The 16050-nt window shown below is 52.1% G+C and overlaps 1 protein-coding gene across 1 annotated transcript; it reads right to left on the reverse strand.

Annotated features, from left to right (window-relative positions):
- Positions 1 to 459: 459 nt before the first annotated feature.
- Positions 460 to 10041, reverse strand: ITGB7 (integrin subunit beta 7). Its single transcript, XM_059935982.1, has 14 exons — positions 9458 to 10041; positions 7398 to 7599; positions 7138 to 7308; positions 5976 to 6217; positions 5240 to 5398; positions 4833 to 4928; positions 4585 to 4674; positions 3395 to 3547; positions 2908 to 3101; positions 2334 to 2557; positions 1869 to 2088; positions 1527 to 1735; positions 1040 to 1200; positions 460 to 760 (listed from the first exon to the last, which is right to left on the reverse strand). Exons 1-14 carry the CDS (start codon positions 9656 to 9658, stop codon positions 680 to 682), a joined length of 2403 nt encoding a protein of 800 aa, XP_059791965.1. The 5' UTR covers positions 9659 to 10041; the 3' UTR covers positions 460 to 679.
- Between the last annotated feature and the right edge of the window lie 6009 nt (positions 10042 to 16050).

Here is a 16050-nt window from a genome sequence, read left to right on the forward strand (position 1 = left end):
TATCCTTGGGAGAAGCTTTTTCACTGGGGCCAAAGTAGTTTTCTTTTTTTCCACCAAGTGTAACCAACCACCCCACGACTTCCAGCACCCTGTAAGCTCCCCTTTGCAGAGAGAAACAAGTAGAATAAATACAGGATACCAGTTCAGAATAAGGAAAAAAAACATGCACAGCAGGACAGAATGAGGCCAGACACCAGGAAAGGCAGTGTTTCTCCAAGCGTGGTCTGTAGGCCTCCTACGTCAGCATTACTTGAGGATTCACTAGCCCACCCCAGCCCACTGCTGCTGCTCCCCAGGCAACCCGTACTGTGCAGTCTGTTCTGCACTTTAAGTTTGAGAACCTCTCCTTGCCCTCAGGCGGCAGGAGGAGGAATGCACAAGAGCCTTCCTGAGGCCCAGGCTCTACAACCTGCTCTGGCCTTGGGGTAAAGCAAACTGACAGGTGTGCTCTGAGGTAAGACTCTTTATTGTATACATACATGGGGGGTAGCCCCCACTTCTGAGGTAGGGAAGCAAGGTTGCAGCAGAAGGTAGTCCTCTCCGGTGTCACTCTAAGAATGAAGTATGGGTGACCACTCAGCAGCGGATTAGCCCCCTACCAAGCTGCTGACTGAGAGACCCCATGCCCCAATTCCCTCCATCCCAGAGAAGAGCCCTGCAGTGAGTGTCCCTCCCCACTTCAGAGAGGGGCGCTTTCCGCCTCTTGAAAGCAGGGGTTGACAGTGGTCGTGATGGCGCTCTTGTAGAGAGGATTGTTGTCCTGGGGAAAGAAGTTGGAAATGATGAGGAAAAGTCCCAGGACTCCGCTTTTATCTAGTCCTAAGAGGCCAGCCTAGAACTTGAGCAGGAGGACCCCAAGAGCTGATGGAAATTAGCAGAGGAACCAGAGTAAGCCCACAGAGGAGGGCTAGGCCAGCGGGGGGGGCGGCTAAGTAGACCGAGTCAGGGTGGAGGGTGAGACGGTGAAGCAGAAAGCAAAGCCCCCCTAACCAGGGGAAGCAAGGAAAACCTCACCCAGTGGGGTAGGCGGCAGCCTCACCTGCTTCCACTTGAGCTGCTGCTGCTCCTTTTCAAAACGACTGTATTCTCGGCGGTCGTAGATTTCCACCGAGAGCCGATAAGCCAGGACCAACCCCAGTCCCACTGCCACGATGCCCCCCACACAGCCCAGCACGATGATTTGGGTGTGGTCTGCCCCCTCTATGGGAAAGAAACAAGAGACTTCTGGGGGCCGGGGCCTAGGAATTGATCACCAGTTACCACAGTGTGTCCAGCCGCATCCAGCCTCCCCAGGCTGCCTGTTATTGAAAACAAAGGGAACCTCCACAGGGTCCAAGGTTATCCCAGTGCTCAGGGCCTTAGCCTTGTCTGTTTGGTCCAGCACCTGCACTTTTGCCTGGATTCATTAGCTCTGCTTCAACCCCCAGCCTGATTTCCCATTGTCTTTACCTCCAGAGTTCTGAGGCCCTACCCATTAAACTTCCAGGGCCCCATCTGGCACGTCCACAGCATCCCTGCCCACTTACTTTCCGGGGGTCTCACTGTCAGCATGACCCTGCCTCTGGCTTCATCCTCTGCCAGGAAGAAGAAGAGCTGGTTGTCGTGGGTCCTCTCTTTGCACCAGCCATCATCCAGAATAGGGGCCAAAGCCAGAGTCACGTTGGCATGGGCACACGCCAGGCTGCAATTCATGGCCAGAGGACCAGTCCCAAAGGCGCCACACTCTGCACAGTCCCTGTCCAGCGGGTGCCAGTAAGTTACCAGCTGGACAGATGTCACCCAAACCACATGCAGAAAGAGCAGGTGGGTGGGAGGGGCTCAATGAGCCCTGTGCCCCTGTTCCCAAGGCGGAAGGCCTGAGGGCTCACCTGTGTGTCTCGCATGGCGTCTTGCAGCCTGAGCACTGATCACATAGGGCACCGTAATAGCCGTCCAAGCACTGGCAGCGGTTGCAGGTGCAGTATCCACGCCCATTGCACAGCCCTCCCTCGGGACTGACACAGTTGTCTGTGTCCCCGCTGCATTCGCATGCTCTGCCCGTGCGATTGGCGTGACAGTGACACACTCCACATTGGCAGCGGCCAAAGCCTGAGGCAGAGCCACACGCAGGGTGACAACCATCCTCCCCACAGGCACTGGATATCCCGTGCCACCACAGGCTGCCTAGAGCTGACCTGTTCCTGTGCATCCACTTCCCTCTCAAGTGTGCCGGATACCCTCCAACCCCTACACCAGAATCTTTGATTCCTCCCCTTAGTGCAGAGAAGTTCCCAGAGCCTAAACACCCTTGGGGAAGCCATTGTGACCCCGTCCTCCCCAAAGTCTCCAGGTACCTCCACAGAGGATTCCCTCATGTCGCTCACAGCTGGCATCATCACATTCACACAGACGTCCAGAGCTCTGTCCGCTGCAGGTGCAGCGTCCACACTGGCACTGTCCCCTCCCACTGCACAGGGGTCCTGTGCCATTGGGGGCTCGACACCCAGATTCCATATCCAGGGAGGACAGCTCAGCCTCAGAGCACTCACAGAGCCGACCCAGGTGGCCAGGGACACAGCTGGGAGGGGAAGGCAGGGGAGGGAAAGGGGAGTCATAGATTTTGATCATGCCTTGACCTGCCTTTCCCAGAATCCTCTAAACCCAAGATCTCAAGATAGTTGGAGAGCCACCAGCGGCTGACAGGAGGCCAGAATATAATGGAGCACCAAGGTGTATAGAGGGGGTGGGGGGGAGTTCTGGTGGAGGGGAGGGTTTGGCATTTCTGAGAAGCTTCAGGAGGTGAAAATCAGGGTGGAGTCTTGGGATGTCTACGAACAAGACGTCTAGAGACGCCAGTGGGAGGAGGGAAGGCAAGGGAGGAGGAATACAGGGGAGCCATATAGGTGAAGGGAAGCAGGAGGCCCTCACCTGCACACCCCGCATTGTAGGTGCCCCTGGCCGTCACTGCAGTGAGGAGCCTGGAGCTGCGTGTCACTGCAGTTACAGTCACACAGTGTGTGCAACTCCACAGTCAGCTCCTCTGAGAAGCCACGGGCTCGGAACCTCAGCAGATGGGGCTCTGGGAGGCAGTGGGTAGCTTGGAGAGTAACCAGAAAATTCACCTGAGGACGGGGCAGGCGGAAATCAAACTAAGATCATGTGCACTCCTGTGTGTGCACGGACACACACCAAACACACTGGTCATCCAGAACCCTACTTCCTAGTAAACGAAGGGATAGGGTCGTGCTAACACCCATCTCCTAGAAACACTCTTGAGGAGGCTGCTCGTTAAAGCTCCTCAGAAAGGATGGGTGGAAGGCTACCCCATGCTTTTTGCTTTGCTTCCTGGGCCTGTCCTCCATCTCTCCCTGCCTGCTCAATTTCCCACTCCCACCCCCACGCCCTTCCTTCTCACTGTCTGGTTGATTCGGACGTGGTTGCACTGGCCCCTGTCACCAGCCTCATCCTGTCTCTTCTCAGGACCCCCACACTGAGAATCATAAGAGATGTGGACCCCGGGAGGGAGTAGAGAGCGTTCATGTTCAAGGGTCACAGTGGATGATAGGCTCTGTGGAAAGGGAGAAAGAGAGAGTAACCATGTGAAGGCAGGACTCCAACTCCACCTCATGCCCTCTCCAGCTGTTCCAAATCCTGCCAGAAGCCTGCCCTCAGCCCACCTGGGGACTCCTTCCATTCTGCCCAGTCAGGAGGAGTTTCTGCAGGAAGGACCTGTGATAACCTTGAGTGAGAACACAGAATCCAGAGGCTTCTAAAACAGCATTTCAGTGCAGCTGCAGCAAAGGCCTGCCGGGGGTCAGGGGCTGGCCAGCACTGTGAACGTGCAGTGGCTATGTTTTTCAAACCCCAGATCAGGACACATAACCGGTGTGCATAAAAGGTCTAAAGGGCAGATGCTTTCAATTGAGTTTGTCCTGGGAAATTTGATATTGTCTCAAATTTTCTGGCCATGGGTTTAGAACATGGTCCCTGTTATCAAGAAGGCTACAGTCTAGTTGCAGGGATAAGACCTAAACGCAAGAAACACAAATTTTTATGGTTCCTTCTACCTGTAAAATTCTATGGTTCCTGTGAAGAATATCTCTGAATTATTTATAAGCTTAGTGAAGGCAGTCTCCAGATGTCACATTCTTTATGTACAGACTGACTGGGGGACAAGTGCCAGCCGTTCCATCTGTTATCTCTGTGACCTTGGGCAAGTCACTTAGCCTCCCTGTGTCTGTATCCCCATCGATAAAATTGGAACACTAGTTTCCAAGCAGGGGTTTTAGTGGGATAAGTGAGACAGCAAACTTTGTGTGTACTCAGGACAGTGCTTGGCATGAAATAAAAGCTCAATCAATGTTAATTCCCTTCCTTGCCCAGAGCAGGGCCCCATGCTCTGCACAAATCAGGCACTTAAGATTTGTGAATGCAAGACTGACTGAGTGAATGAGCTGTTAATGACAGCCACATGCAAACTGTAGGTAGGAGCTGTGGAGTGTTACACAAAAAGTGATCGTCCCCTTTTAGTTCTGCCACCCCACCTGAGGGTCCCTTTCCACCTTTCCCCAGCGCCCTCCCCCTCCCCCCACGCTGGCCCCTCACATTATAAGCATCCATGATGAGCTGGACCACATTGCTGGAGTCCTCACTCAGCTCCCCCACTGCGGACTTGGGAATCAGCTTACTCAGCTCCTGCGACGTGAGGAGTTGAGGGAAATGGTGGGTCACAGCTCTAGGGAAATAAGCTTCTGGGGGTCTGGAAGGAGGGCATATGGGGGAAGGAGGATGGGCCTGTGAGGGAAGTGAGAAAGGCTGGGAGTGGGAGGGTTTGGCATTCAGACAACTCTCACCTGGTAGACAGGCAGTGTGGCACCAGTGACAGCAAAGATGGGCTGGATGTTTGCCGCAGAGAGGGCCTGGGCTACCTGACCCACGGAGGGGTAGTCCTGGAGCAAGGAGTCAGGACAAGGTGAGCGCCCCAAGTCCCCCTCACAACACGCAAGGTGCCCTCAACCCAGGAAATCCAGGGTTCCACCAGCTAGAAGAGCCCTGGAGGCTTGGCAAGAAGGAGGGAAGGGCCAGGGAGTGGAGTGACTTGGGTTTGTCTGAGCAGTGGGGGGACATGGAGAGGAGGAACTTCTGGGGAAGATGGCAGGGTGGTCATCACCCATAAGGACAGTGAGGCTGGAGGGTGGGTTCCTGGGAGGAGAGGAGGTGTGGCTCTGATGGAGCAGGGCAGGTGAGGGTGGCGACTCACAAACTCTGGGCTGCGACTGTAGAGGCCATTGCTGTCCAAGTGGCAGTGCCCGTCGCTGGGCATGAAAATGCCACCCAACTTGCCATCCCCAGCTGTGTGGAATGTGTCATCTGAAGTGAACACCAGTAGCCGGGACACATTTCTCCAGCCAATCTGCTCCTGGGGTGGGATGGTGGGTAGGCTGTGCACTTGGGCATGGATGGCCCTTGAGCCACCCCCGCCTGCTCTAGGAGCAAGGATTTGGCCAGCCTTGTTGTGGTCAGTTTGTCCAGCCCCTTGTCTCCAGCTCCCTGCTTCTCCCCAGCCCCTCAAACAGGGTTGCTGCTAGTGGAGGCTTTCTTGTGAATTAGAAAAACACGCCTCGGGACTTCCCTGGCGGTCCAGTGGTTAAGACTTCGCCTTCCAATGCAAGGGGGTGCAGGTTCCATCCCTGGTTGGAGAGCTAAGATCCCACATGCCTCGCGGCCAAAAAAACCGAAACATAAAACAGAAGCAATATTGTAACAAATTCAATAAAGACTTTAAAAATGGTCCACATCAAAAAAAAAAAAGAAAACACACCTCTTCCTCAAGACATTTTACCCCAATCCACCAGCAAATTGTCAAAACAGATATGCAAACTACAGGGACTATAATACAAAGACCACCCCCTAGAATTGTGAACTGCATAACCATAGGTGGCCATCTTGGGCCCCAAGCAGCCCTTCAGGCTCAGGGCCCCTCCCCACCCCCTCACCTGGCAGAGGGCAGCCTGCAGAATGGCATCAAAGCCACCTTCAGGCGAGTCCAGGTTGCCGGACACGCTCTGGCGTCCCACCTCCCGTTCGAAGGCCTTAGCATCCCCGGTGAGGGATAGCACATGGTGAAAGCTGAAGGGCGGCTGGCAGCGCTCCAGCCGGGTGGGGCAGGGGTGGCGAAGCTTGGAGGGCACTGTGCTCACGAAGGGCAGCACCATTTTGTCCACGAAGGAACCAAAGCCTGGGAGGAGGAGTCATGAAGGCAGTGCCAGAAGTCACTGGACAGCAGCAGGATGCAGGGCGGGGTGGGGCACTGCTGAGGACTCAGGAGGGGAGTCCCTGGGAAGTGGTGGTGGGGGGACAGTCATAGCGGAGGTGATGGGAGAGGGTGCTCCTAGAGGGCGGGGACCCAGGACCCAGCAGGGGCAAAGGGGTGAGAGCACAGGTTCAGGGAAGTGGAGGATGGAGATGAGGAGGAGGGCACAGCGGTGGGCAGGCAGGGGGTTGGTTAAAGCTGGGGAAGAATGCACGGGTGTGCGGTGTAGCAGCAGCATAAGATGAAGGAGGGGATCTTGAACGGGAGGGATGAGTGCAGAACGTACAGCAGGGATAATGGCATTTAGACCTTGTCCAGGAGACACGGGGCCTGAGAAGTGGCATCAGGGCAGTGTCCAGGTGGGTGCATCTAGGGCACTGTCTGACCCTCGGAGCTGTCTGAACACAGTCTCTCCAAACTCAAGGCCTCAGTTACCCTTCCAGTAAAAATGAGGGGTCCTACTGGACAGTCTCTTAAACCCCCTCTAGCTCTGACCTAGAAGATAGATGTCTTTGGGGAGAGATGTCAGGAACCCGTGGCCTGGCCAGGTCCGTTAAACACGGGGAGACGGCACAGTGAATATTCTGCCCCTTCATTTCTACGCCCCACATAACCGGCTGGCAAAAAAAACTCAGGGCAGCTACTCACCTGAGTCTCCCTGCTCTTCCCTTGAGAGCATACTTTCACTTAAGTAAACCCTCGCTTTACTTTCTTGAAAAAAACAGAAAAAAACGGGAGAGGGCAGGTGGGGCCCTTGTGTGTCCTAGACATTGGCAGAAGCTAGGGTGGTGGTTGGTTAGAGGCAGAGGGCCAGCAGGTGCGGAGCAGGGCTCTGCTGGGCTCACCAATGCGCACGGAGTGGGTGACTTCCTGCAACCTCACCAGCAGCGCGTGCCCAAGCTGGCGCACGCGCTCCAGGTCGTCCTTCATGGAGTAGCTCAGGTCCATAAGGTAGTACAGGTCCACAGGGTATCCCTCGGCTCGAAGGAAGCGGACCCGGAGCTGCTGGGGCTCTCCTGGGGGTGGAGGTAGTGGGGAGGTTGGTGGGGCGCGGTGGAATCCCAGCCCAGCCCGGGGCCCGGCGGCCCACCACCCCCTAACTCACCCGGCCGCAGCGTGACCCGGACCCGCTGCGGTGCCAGCTGGGTGGCCCCCTCGCCGCGGGTGCCCTGGCTGAGCGGCTCGTCCTGCAGCACCTCCTGCCGGCCGCGGGGCTCCTCCAGCTCCCCCGGGGGGCAGCCCCGGGCCAGCAGCTCCTCTCGCAGGGCGCAGCGGCGCACCTCCGCCTCCCCGGACGCCGTGAAGTTCTGCGCCGCAAGGGGAGGCGCGTCGGGACCCTAGTCCCCTGGACCCCTCAGCCCTGCTCTCAGAACCACCCTGGCATCCCGGCCACTTCCAAGCCCTCCCCTGTCAGGCAACTGCCTGGGCCCCCCTGATTCCCTCCCCTCCCTTCCACAGCTACCCTTGAACGCCGTCCTTTCTTCCTTGTCAGAGCCCACTTCCTACAGCACCCCCCCTTCTCCTACCCTTATCTGGATGCCCCCTTTCCCCAGACACCCTACCTCTCCACTCACCCAGTGCCACAGACTTCCTGTTGAGATCTCAGGGACCTCACTGCCATTAAAAAAGGAGGAGCCTGACCTCCTAGTCCAACCTCCCCTGAATGCTCAGGCCAAAATGGGAAGGGGGTCAGACTAAGACCCACAGTCCCTGGGAAGGGGAAGGATAGGGACAGGAGAGAACCCCCCGCTCCCCCTCAGTGTGTCTGGTACCCCTGGCACTGGCTGGGAAGCCACAGGGGAAGGAAATGGTTAGAGTGGCTTCTCAGCTGACCCAGGTGCCAGCCTCTGGTCGGGGGATTGGAGGAGACAGACATACCCAGGTGTCCCAAGAGTCCCTGTCTGGCATCTCTGGCCTCTGCCTCCCACTGACTCTGAGTCTTCCCCCTCCCGGCCTCCCAGATTCACTATGTGCATTTCCCCTGGACCCACTCAGTTTTGTGGCTCTGCCTCCTAGTGAGTGTGCCCTCATTTCTTATCTCATCTAACTCTCCATCTTCCTGTGAGAGAGACAGTTCTGCCCACCCTCCAGTTCAGGCGCCCCTCATGCTCTGCTACACCATGAGCCCTGTCTCTTTAAGGCATAAACAAAAGAACAGCCTGGGACTTCCCTGGTGGTCAAGACTCCCTGCTTCCAATGGAGGTGGGTGGCACTGGTTTGATCCCTGGTCGGGGAGCTAAGATCCCACATGCCATGCCGCATGGCATGGCCAAAAATTAATTAATTAATTAAAATTTCCCAAAAAATTAAAAAAAAACAAAGAACAGTCTTGTTTGACCAGCCAGGGAGACACCCTCTCCCCAGCATCCTTCTTGTCACTTAGGTAGCTCAAGCCTTTCCCCCAAAGCCCACAGGCTTCCAGCTCCTTCCTTTCTACCCTCCCAGTCACAGGCTTCTACATACCTAGGAACATGCCCCACCCCCAACACAGATCCAGAGACCCAATCACATACTTTCTGCAGTGGACTGACCCCCAACATGATGATATTTGGAGATGGGGCCTTTGAGAAGAAATTAGGGTTAGATGAGGTCATGAGGGTAGAACCCTTATGATGGGATTAGATCCCTATAAGAAGAGACACCAGAGAGCTTGTCCGCAGCCCATCTGCAAGCCAGGAGAGTTCTCACCAGGAACTGAATCAGCTATACCACCTTGATCTTGGATTTCACATCCTCCAGAACTGTGAGAAATAAATTCCTGTTGCTTAAGCCCCCTAGTCTATGGTATTTTGCTATGACAGCCCAAGCTGACAAATACACTTTCTCACATGTACACCCACAAAAGATCCCTCTCCCTATACACAAGCATGGGTTCCAGCAGGAACATGCTTCCTCCAAATTTATGGTCACAAGTCTTCTCCCCATATACACAAATACACAGATACAGACATAAACATACATGCGCAGGAAACTTGAGTGCATGTATATGCACACACACATACACACACGTACAATCAGACAGGAGTCCTATGTGCACAAACTCAGTCACACACAGAACTACAGTGTGCACCCAGAAAGTCACATACGTGCCCACACAATCACACTCGTATATCCAGGCTGTACACACACATACACTTGGTTCAAAGGCCACAGACCCATCTTTACCAGTTGCTTGCACCATGCACAGCTCGGGTGTGAGAGGATGCACTTTTGACAGGAGGGAGCTGGCTGGCAGGACCCTGGTAGGGACAGCCCAGGATCCCGCCACTCTGTGGTCTCCTGTGGGGATGAGATCTTGGTGTCCAGTTCACTTTCACCTCTGCTCAGGGCCAGCAGGAAAACAAGGACCATTGACAAAGCCACCATGGTCTGTAATAGGACATAAAGGGGGACATGTGGGTCCTCAGCGAGGGCCCCCAAGCTCTCAGCCCTCTAAACTTAGCCTGTGGTTGTCCCTCTCAAAACTCTACCCCAACTCTTTATCTCTCCCCATAGTTTCACTTCCCCCTGTGGATTCAACAGTTTCTTCAAAATGGCAGGAAGGGGCAGATCCCAGGCTAGGGTTAGGAGGCTTGGAAAAGACCCAGCCCTCCTGCGTGCAGACTTCATGAGGCCAGAGTGGGCAAAATAGCCTAAGAGTCTGGAGAGTGGACCTGGAGGCACTAAGGTCTAGACACAGGTCTATTCACCAAGATTCCAAGCCATAGTGGAAAGAGAACCAAACAGGAAACGGACCAGGTCTGGTCCTGCCTCAGTCACTCACTGGCTGGTGTCAAGTCAGATTTTCTCTCTGAGCCTTAGTTTCCACAGCCGTAAAGTAAGGGAGTTGAAAAAATAATCTGACAGCCCTTCTAGCTTTCATAACCTTGGATTCTAAAGGAAGAGGGTCAGGGGCTCTAAATAAGGGGAAAAAGTCAGGGATTAGGAATGAGAGGAAATAAAGCTGGAGCAGATGAGGGAGTATGTGAAAGAGGCAGGGAAAGTCAGCTGTAATTGACTGACATGGTAGCAAGAGGAATAAAGATTAGACCATAAGAAGAACTGTCTAAAGGTCTGGGATAATGGAGGAAGGAAGGCCAGGTTTGGTAAAAATTTCTCTTTCCTGTACATTGCACAAAGGGGATCTAGGTTAAAAATTTGAATAGGCAATTTATTACCATGCTTCAAAAATCAAAAAGTTAAATCCCAATGGCCGTTTTTATAGAAATGGAAAAGCTGATCCTAAAATTCACATGGAATTGCATGAATAGCCAAAATAATCTTGAAAAAGAAGAACAAAGTTGGACTCACACTTCTCACTTTCAAAACTTACTACAGAGCTGCAGTAATCAAGACAGTGTGGTATTGGCATAAGGATAGGCAAATAGATCAATGGAACAGAATTGAGAGTTCAGAAATAAATCCATCCCTATGGTCAGTTGATTTTCATCGAAGATGCCAAACCATTCAATACAGAAAGAATAATCTTCAACAAATGGTACTGGGATGACTGGATATCCACATGTAAAAGAATGAAGTTGGACTCCTACCTCACAACATATACAAAAATTAACTGAAAATGGACCAAAGACCTAAGTATAAGTTCTTAAAACTATGAAACTCTTAGAAGAAAATATAGGGATAAATCATCATGATTTTGGACTTGACAATGGATTCTTAGCTATGACATCAAAAGCACAAGCAACAAAGGAAAAAATAGATAAATTGGACTTCATCAAAATTTAAAACTTTTATGCATTAAAGAACACTATCAAGAGAGTGATAAGACAGACCACAGGATGGGAGAAAATATTTGCAAATCATGTATCTGTTAAGTATCCAGAATATATTAAAGAACTCTAACAACAACAAAGAGAAAAACAACCCAGTTTTAAAATGTGCAAAGGACTTGGACGTTTCTTTAAAGAAGATAGACAAGTGACTAACAACAGATAAAAAGATGCTCAGCACGATTAGTCATCAGAGGAATGCAAATCAAAACCACAAGATACCACTTCACACCCACTAGAATGGCTGTAATCAAAAAAAAAAAAAATAGAAAATAAGTGTTGATGAGGACGTGGAGAAAATGGAGCCTTCATACATTGCTGGTGGGAATGTAAAATGGTACAACAACTGTGGAAGACAGATTGGTGATTCTTTAAGAAGTTAAAACACAGAATCACCCTAGCACTTGACGATTCCACCCCTAAGGATATCCCTAAAAGAATTGAAAACGGGTATTTAAACAAATACAAACTTGTGCAATACTGTTCATCGCAGTGCCATGCACAGTAGCTAAAAGGTAGAAACAACCCAAATGCCCATCACCTGATGAATGGATGAATAAAATGTGGTATATCCATACAATGAAATATTATTTGGCCATAAAAAGGAATGAAGTACTGATACATGCTACAACGTTGATGAACCTTGAAAACATTATGTTAAATGAACAAAGCCAGTTATGAACAACCACATATTGTACAACTCCATTGATATGAAATAGCCCACCTAGACAACTCCATAGAAACAGAAAGTAGCTTAGTGGTTGCCAGGGGTTGGGGAGGATGGGGAGTGACTGCTTAATGGGCAGTTTCCTTTTGGAGTGAAGAAAAAGTTCTGGAACTAGATAGCGGTTATGGTTGCACAACACTGTGAATGTACTTAATGCCCCTGAACTGTACACTTAAAATGGTTAAAATTATAAATTTGATGTGTATTTTACCACAATTTAAAAAACCAAAAAGTTAAGATGATATAAATCTCCCACTCCTATCCCCCATCCATCCCAGTTTCCACACTTAACTTCAAATAAATAACCATCATTTATTATTATCTTTTGTTGCCTATAATCTTTCTAGAGACTTTTAGTGTATATACAAACTAACATGAACACATATATACTCTTCAAATGATAGAATCAAACAATAGAATTCAACAAATGCTAGAATACTTTACACCCAGTTTTGCATCTTACTTGATCAGACTAGTTTTCTTGGAGTTCCTGCCACCCAAGAAAATAAAAAACTCCCTTGTTCATTTTTACAGCTATATAGATTTCCACTGCATGGATATGCCATGTTGTATTTAGTCTCTTGTAATGGAAATTTATGTTGTTTCTAATTGTTCACTATTATAAACAACGCTGCAGTGAAAATTCATGGATTTATCATTTCACATGTGTGCATGTTGTAGGATAAACCCCTGGAAGAGGATTTGTAGGGTTAATAAATAGGTATCATTTGTAATACTGGTGAGTAGTGCCAACATAACTGACATGACCTCCTGAAGGGCTGCGCCAGTTCACATCCCCATCAGCAGTGTATCTGAACTAACTCCTTGTCGGGAAGCATCTGCATCCTTCTCAGCCTGGGCCGAGACTCAGTACCAGATGATCTACACGGGGTGTGGCGAAGGGGTGTGGTGCCAAGTCGCTGACCGCCCCTGTCCTGCTTCCCACCACCTGTAACCTCAGGCATAGTAGATATATATTTAACAGAGCCTCCACCCTCCTGTGAGAGGCTAGCCCAGGGCTCAGCCTCAGCATAACCTCAGCCTCGTTGTCTCGGCACGCCTGTGGTCAGCGAGGCTGGGGATGCTGCAGCACGGAACCCAGTTTTGACTCATCTCTCACAGGTGGGGCTCCGGGCCACACTGTCCCCCAGGATAGGACAGTCCCAGAGGGCTCAAAGGAGTCACTCATCTCCCCTAAAGGGGGCCCTTGGACTCCCCTCCCCAACCCCCCTTCTCGCCTCCTCAGGATACATGACCTGCCACCTGCTTCTCTTAATCTGTCTCTCCCTTTCTCTGTCTCCCCTTCCTAGTCAGAAATCTGATTCCATCTCGCAGCTAATTTTCTCTTCTCCACTTCTTCACAGTTCTTTGTTTTACTTCCTTTCCCACTCTGATCCTAACCGTAGAATGGCAAAATCTTCTATTTCAACCCCCTCTTTTTGCAGATGGAAACCTGAATCCCAGAGTGGTGAGTGACTTGCCCAAGGTCCCCCAGCGAACTACAGCAGAGCAGGGACTGACACAGGCCAGGCCTCTCGCTTTGTTTGCTGCTTTCCTCCCCTCCAACCTGGGCACCATCTTCATGGAAAGTTGTGCCTTCTCCCCACCAGCCCCGATGGGCTCTATCTGATCCCCTTTCTCTTTCCTTCTGGCCTTCCTCTATCTTCGCTTCTCTCCCTCTGGGGTTGTCCATTTTCCTGGACTTAATTCTGACTCCAGTATGTACCCCACTGCCCTCTGAGCAGCTGAGAAAGAGAGCATCTCCCCAACCCATCCAGATCTCCCAAGTCAGGAGGAACCCTCTGCTGCCCACTCAGAGTCACAAGGAGGGGACAGAACTGAGCCGCTGAGCCACAGTCTTCCAGGAGTGTGGGATCTGTGGCCAAGGTACCAACCGGGAGGAGGCCTGAGCCAAGCACAAGGCATCAGGCAGCAGGGATGGCAGCTGGGGAGTAATACTGGGAGAACCTTACCTCGTCATAATCCATAACACATAGCCGGCAAGCAAATGATAGCACTCATGCATCCCCTACCTCCTTTTTCTCTCTCCAGTCCCACTCTTGGGAAACCAACACAAGAGGGATGGGTGGGGGGAGGGAGGGCTTGTGAGACTGGAGGAGGGAACAGGAGACCTTGGGAATGCAGAGAGGTCTTCAGAGCCTTTCTCAAGACTCAGCTGAACCCTGGGTGTCTTCAGGTCAGAGCCCTCTTCCCAGGAGGTTAGGACCAGGTGGGGCCTGGGCGGGTAGGAGAGGAGGCAGGAGGGCTGCTGCCCTGGTACTCACAGGTGCGTGCGGAGCAGCCCTTCCTCCCTCCGGTGGTAGCAGCAGCCTTTGTGTACTGATCTGGGAGGCTGCAGAGGAGGAAGTGACACGCCCCAGGGTGGGGGAGACTTGGGGCTGGTGGGGGTGACTGACCTAGGAGAAGGTGGAGCAGATAAGGGTGAAATTGGGCCAAGGGAGTTGATGATACAGGGATCTGGAAGAAGGAAGCAAGGAAGCTCATCAGTTGAGCACCTGTTATTGTACTGGGTGTATCATAATGTTAAAATTCATTCTCACAGCAGCAACCTCATGACATAGGTGTTAACCTCCCTCCAGCCCCCTAATTTTACAGATGTAGAGGCTTAGAAGTACAAAGTATTTTGCCCGAGGTCACATAGTTAGCAACTAGATGGTCTGGATTTAAATCCAGGTCTGCCTGCCTCCCAAATTGATGTTCTATTTCCTCATATAGGAACATGACAGGAAGGAAGAAATATGGAGGCAGTAAGTACTGTCGGAGGGGGAAATGAGTGACTGTTGTTCATTCTGAAAACCTGGTGCCCACTGTCTTACAGTGTGTGCTTAACTACACGGGCTCTGGAGCCAAACTGCCCAAGTTCAAATCCTAGCTCTATCACTTACTAGTAGTGGGACCCTAGGTAAATTACTTACCCTTCCTGTGGCTGTTTTCTCATCTGTCAAGTGGAACTCATAGCATTATTGTGAGAATTAAATGAGATTATTCGTATCAATTGCTTAGAGGACAACATGGCACTTACTAAGGGCTCGATAAGAGAGAGAATCGGTGGATGAGAAGTAATGGAGGTGGGAGGCTTTGAAAAATTCAAGGACCAGACAGCTGGGAAGTTGGAGAGACAGGCACAGGGTCAGGCTCAGAGAATGAAGTTGGGGGGCCAAGGAGCCAAACGGTGCTGGGGCCCGGGACGTGGGTGGAGGAGGCGAACCGCGCAAAGCTGAGCACAGGCATGGCAGCTGGAGCCAGGCAAGGACGAGGCTGCAGGGAAAAGAGGCTGAGGCCCACACTTGACCACAGGGAGTTTTGAGAAGGAACTGGACGTGACGTCTGTTCACAGGTCTGTCTCCTCCACCGGCAAGGGACTGACTGAAGCCGCAGGGTCCGTCTCCTAGCAGGTGTTCAGTGAACATCAGATGGGTCGTAGGAGGAGCAACTGGAGAGAAGGGCATCCTCCTCTGGGTGGGCTTCAGCCACCAGCTCTCAGACCTCTTGCCCTTCCCCCACAACCAGGGTTGCCATGGCAATGACCCCTCCTTCCCCACAGGCCCTGTGGTTTCCTCTAGAGTTTCTTTCACTTTCTTCTTCTGCTTTCCCCCCTCTCCTCTCCTCCGCCACTCCCACATCCTCAACCTCTCTCTCCCACATGCACGGGTCATTGGTGAAGACAGCCAGGCGCAGGTAGGCAAGGCACTGTCCCAGGGAAGAAGGTGGGTGGGGGTGGGTGTTCATGGGGAGTCACAGGGGGCAGTGGCAGAGGCCAAAGTCAATGGGGCTGAGGTTGGGGTGTTGCAGAGGTTAAGGCATGCAGGGGCAGGGAGAGGTATTAGGACAGAAGGTAACAGTGGGGTCGTGGAGGGCAAGCAGGGTCACAGGGAGATGGGTGGGGGCAGAAGGAGTGACTCAGAAGGTGATAGTGGGGTCGCAGGGTAGGCGGCTTATGGGGTGAGGGGCTGGCATAAAGCAGAAACACTGTAACTTAGATGTACACCGTGGTTCTTTTCTTCTGGGGCCAGGGACCCTCATGGGAACCAATTGAAACTGCATCGACCTCCTCCCCAGAGAAGGGCAGATGTGCATGTATACAGAACTGGGGGTGGGGATAGCCTAAAGACCTCTGAGGCCCAGGACCTTACTAGAGGTTCACAGAGTCCAATCAAAGCTCCAATACCTGGTGACCATGGAGGCCCAGACAGTCAGGACAGGCCCCTGTGGACTCCCTTTTCGCCACCTTCCCACCACAC

This window comes from Balaenoptera ricei, chromosome 10 (assembly GCF_028023285.1).
Source record: "Balaenoptera ricei isolate mBalRic1 chromosome 10, mBalRic1.hap2, whole genome shotgun sequence".
Lineage (NCBI taxonomy): Eukaryota > Metazoa > Chordata > Mammalia > Artiodactyla > Balaenopteridae > Balaenoptera > Balaenoptera ricei.

Excerpts from the sequence above, each read along its gene's own strand:
- ITGB7 (XM_059935982.1), bottom strand. The coding sequence starts at position 9,658 with ATGGTGGCTTTGTCAATGGTCCTTGTTTTCCTGCTGGCCCTGAGCAGA. Across the intron at positions 7,309-7,397 it reads CCGGGTCACGCTGCGGCCGG|GAGAGCCCCAGCAGCTCCGG; the intron begins GTGAGTTAGGGG and ends CTCCACCCCCAG. Across the intron at positions 2,089-2,333 it reads TGAGGGAATCCTCTGTGGAG|GCTTTGGCCGCTGCCAATGT; the intron begins GTACCTGGAGAC and ends GCTCTGCCTCAG.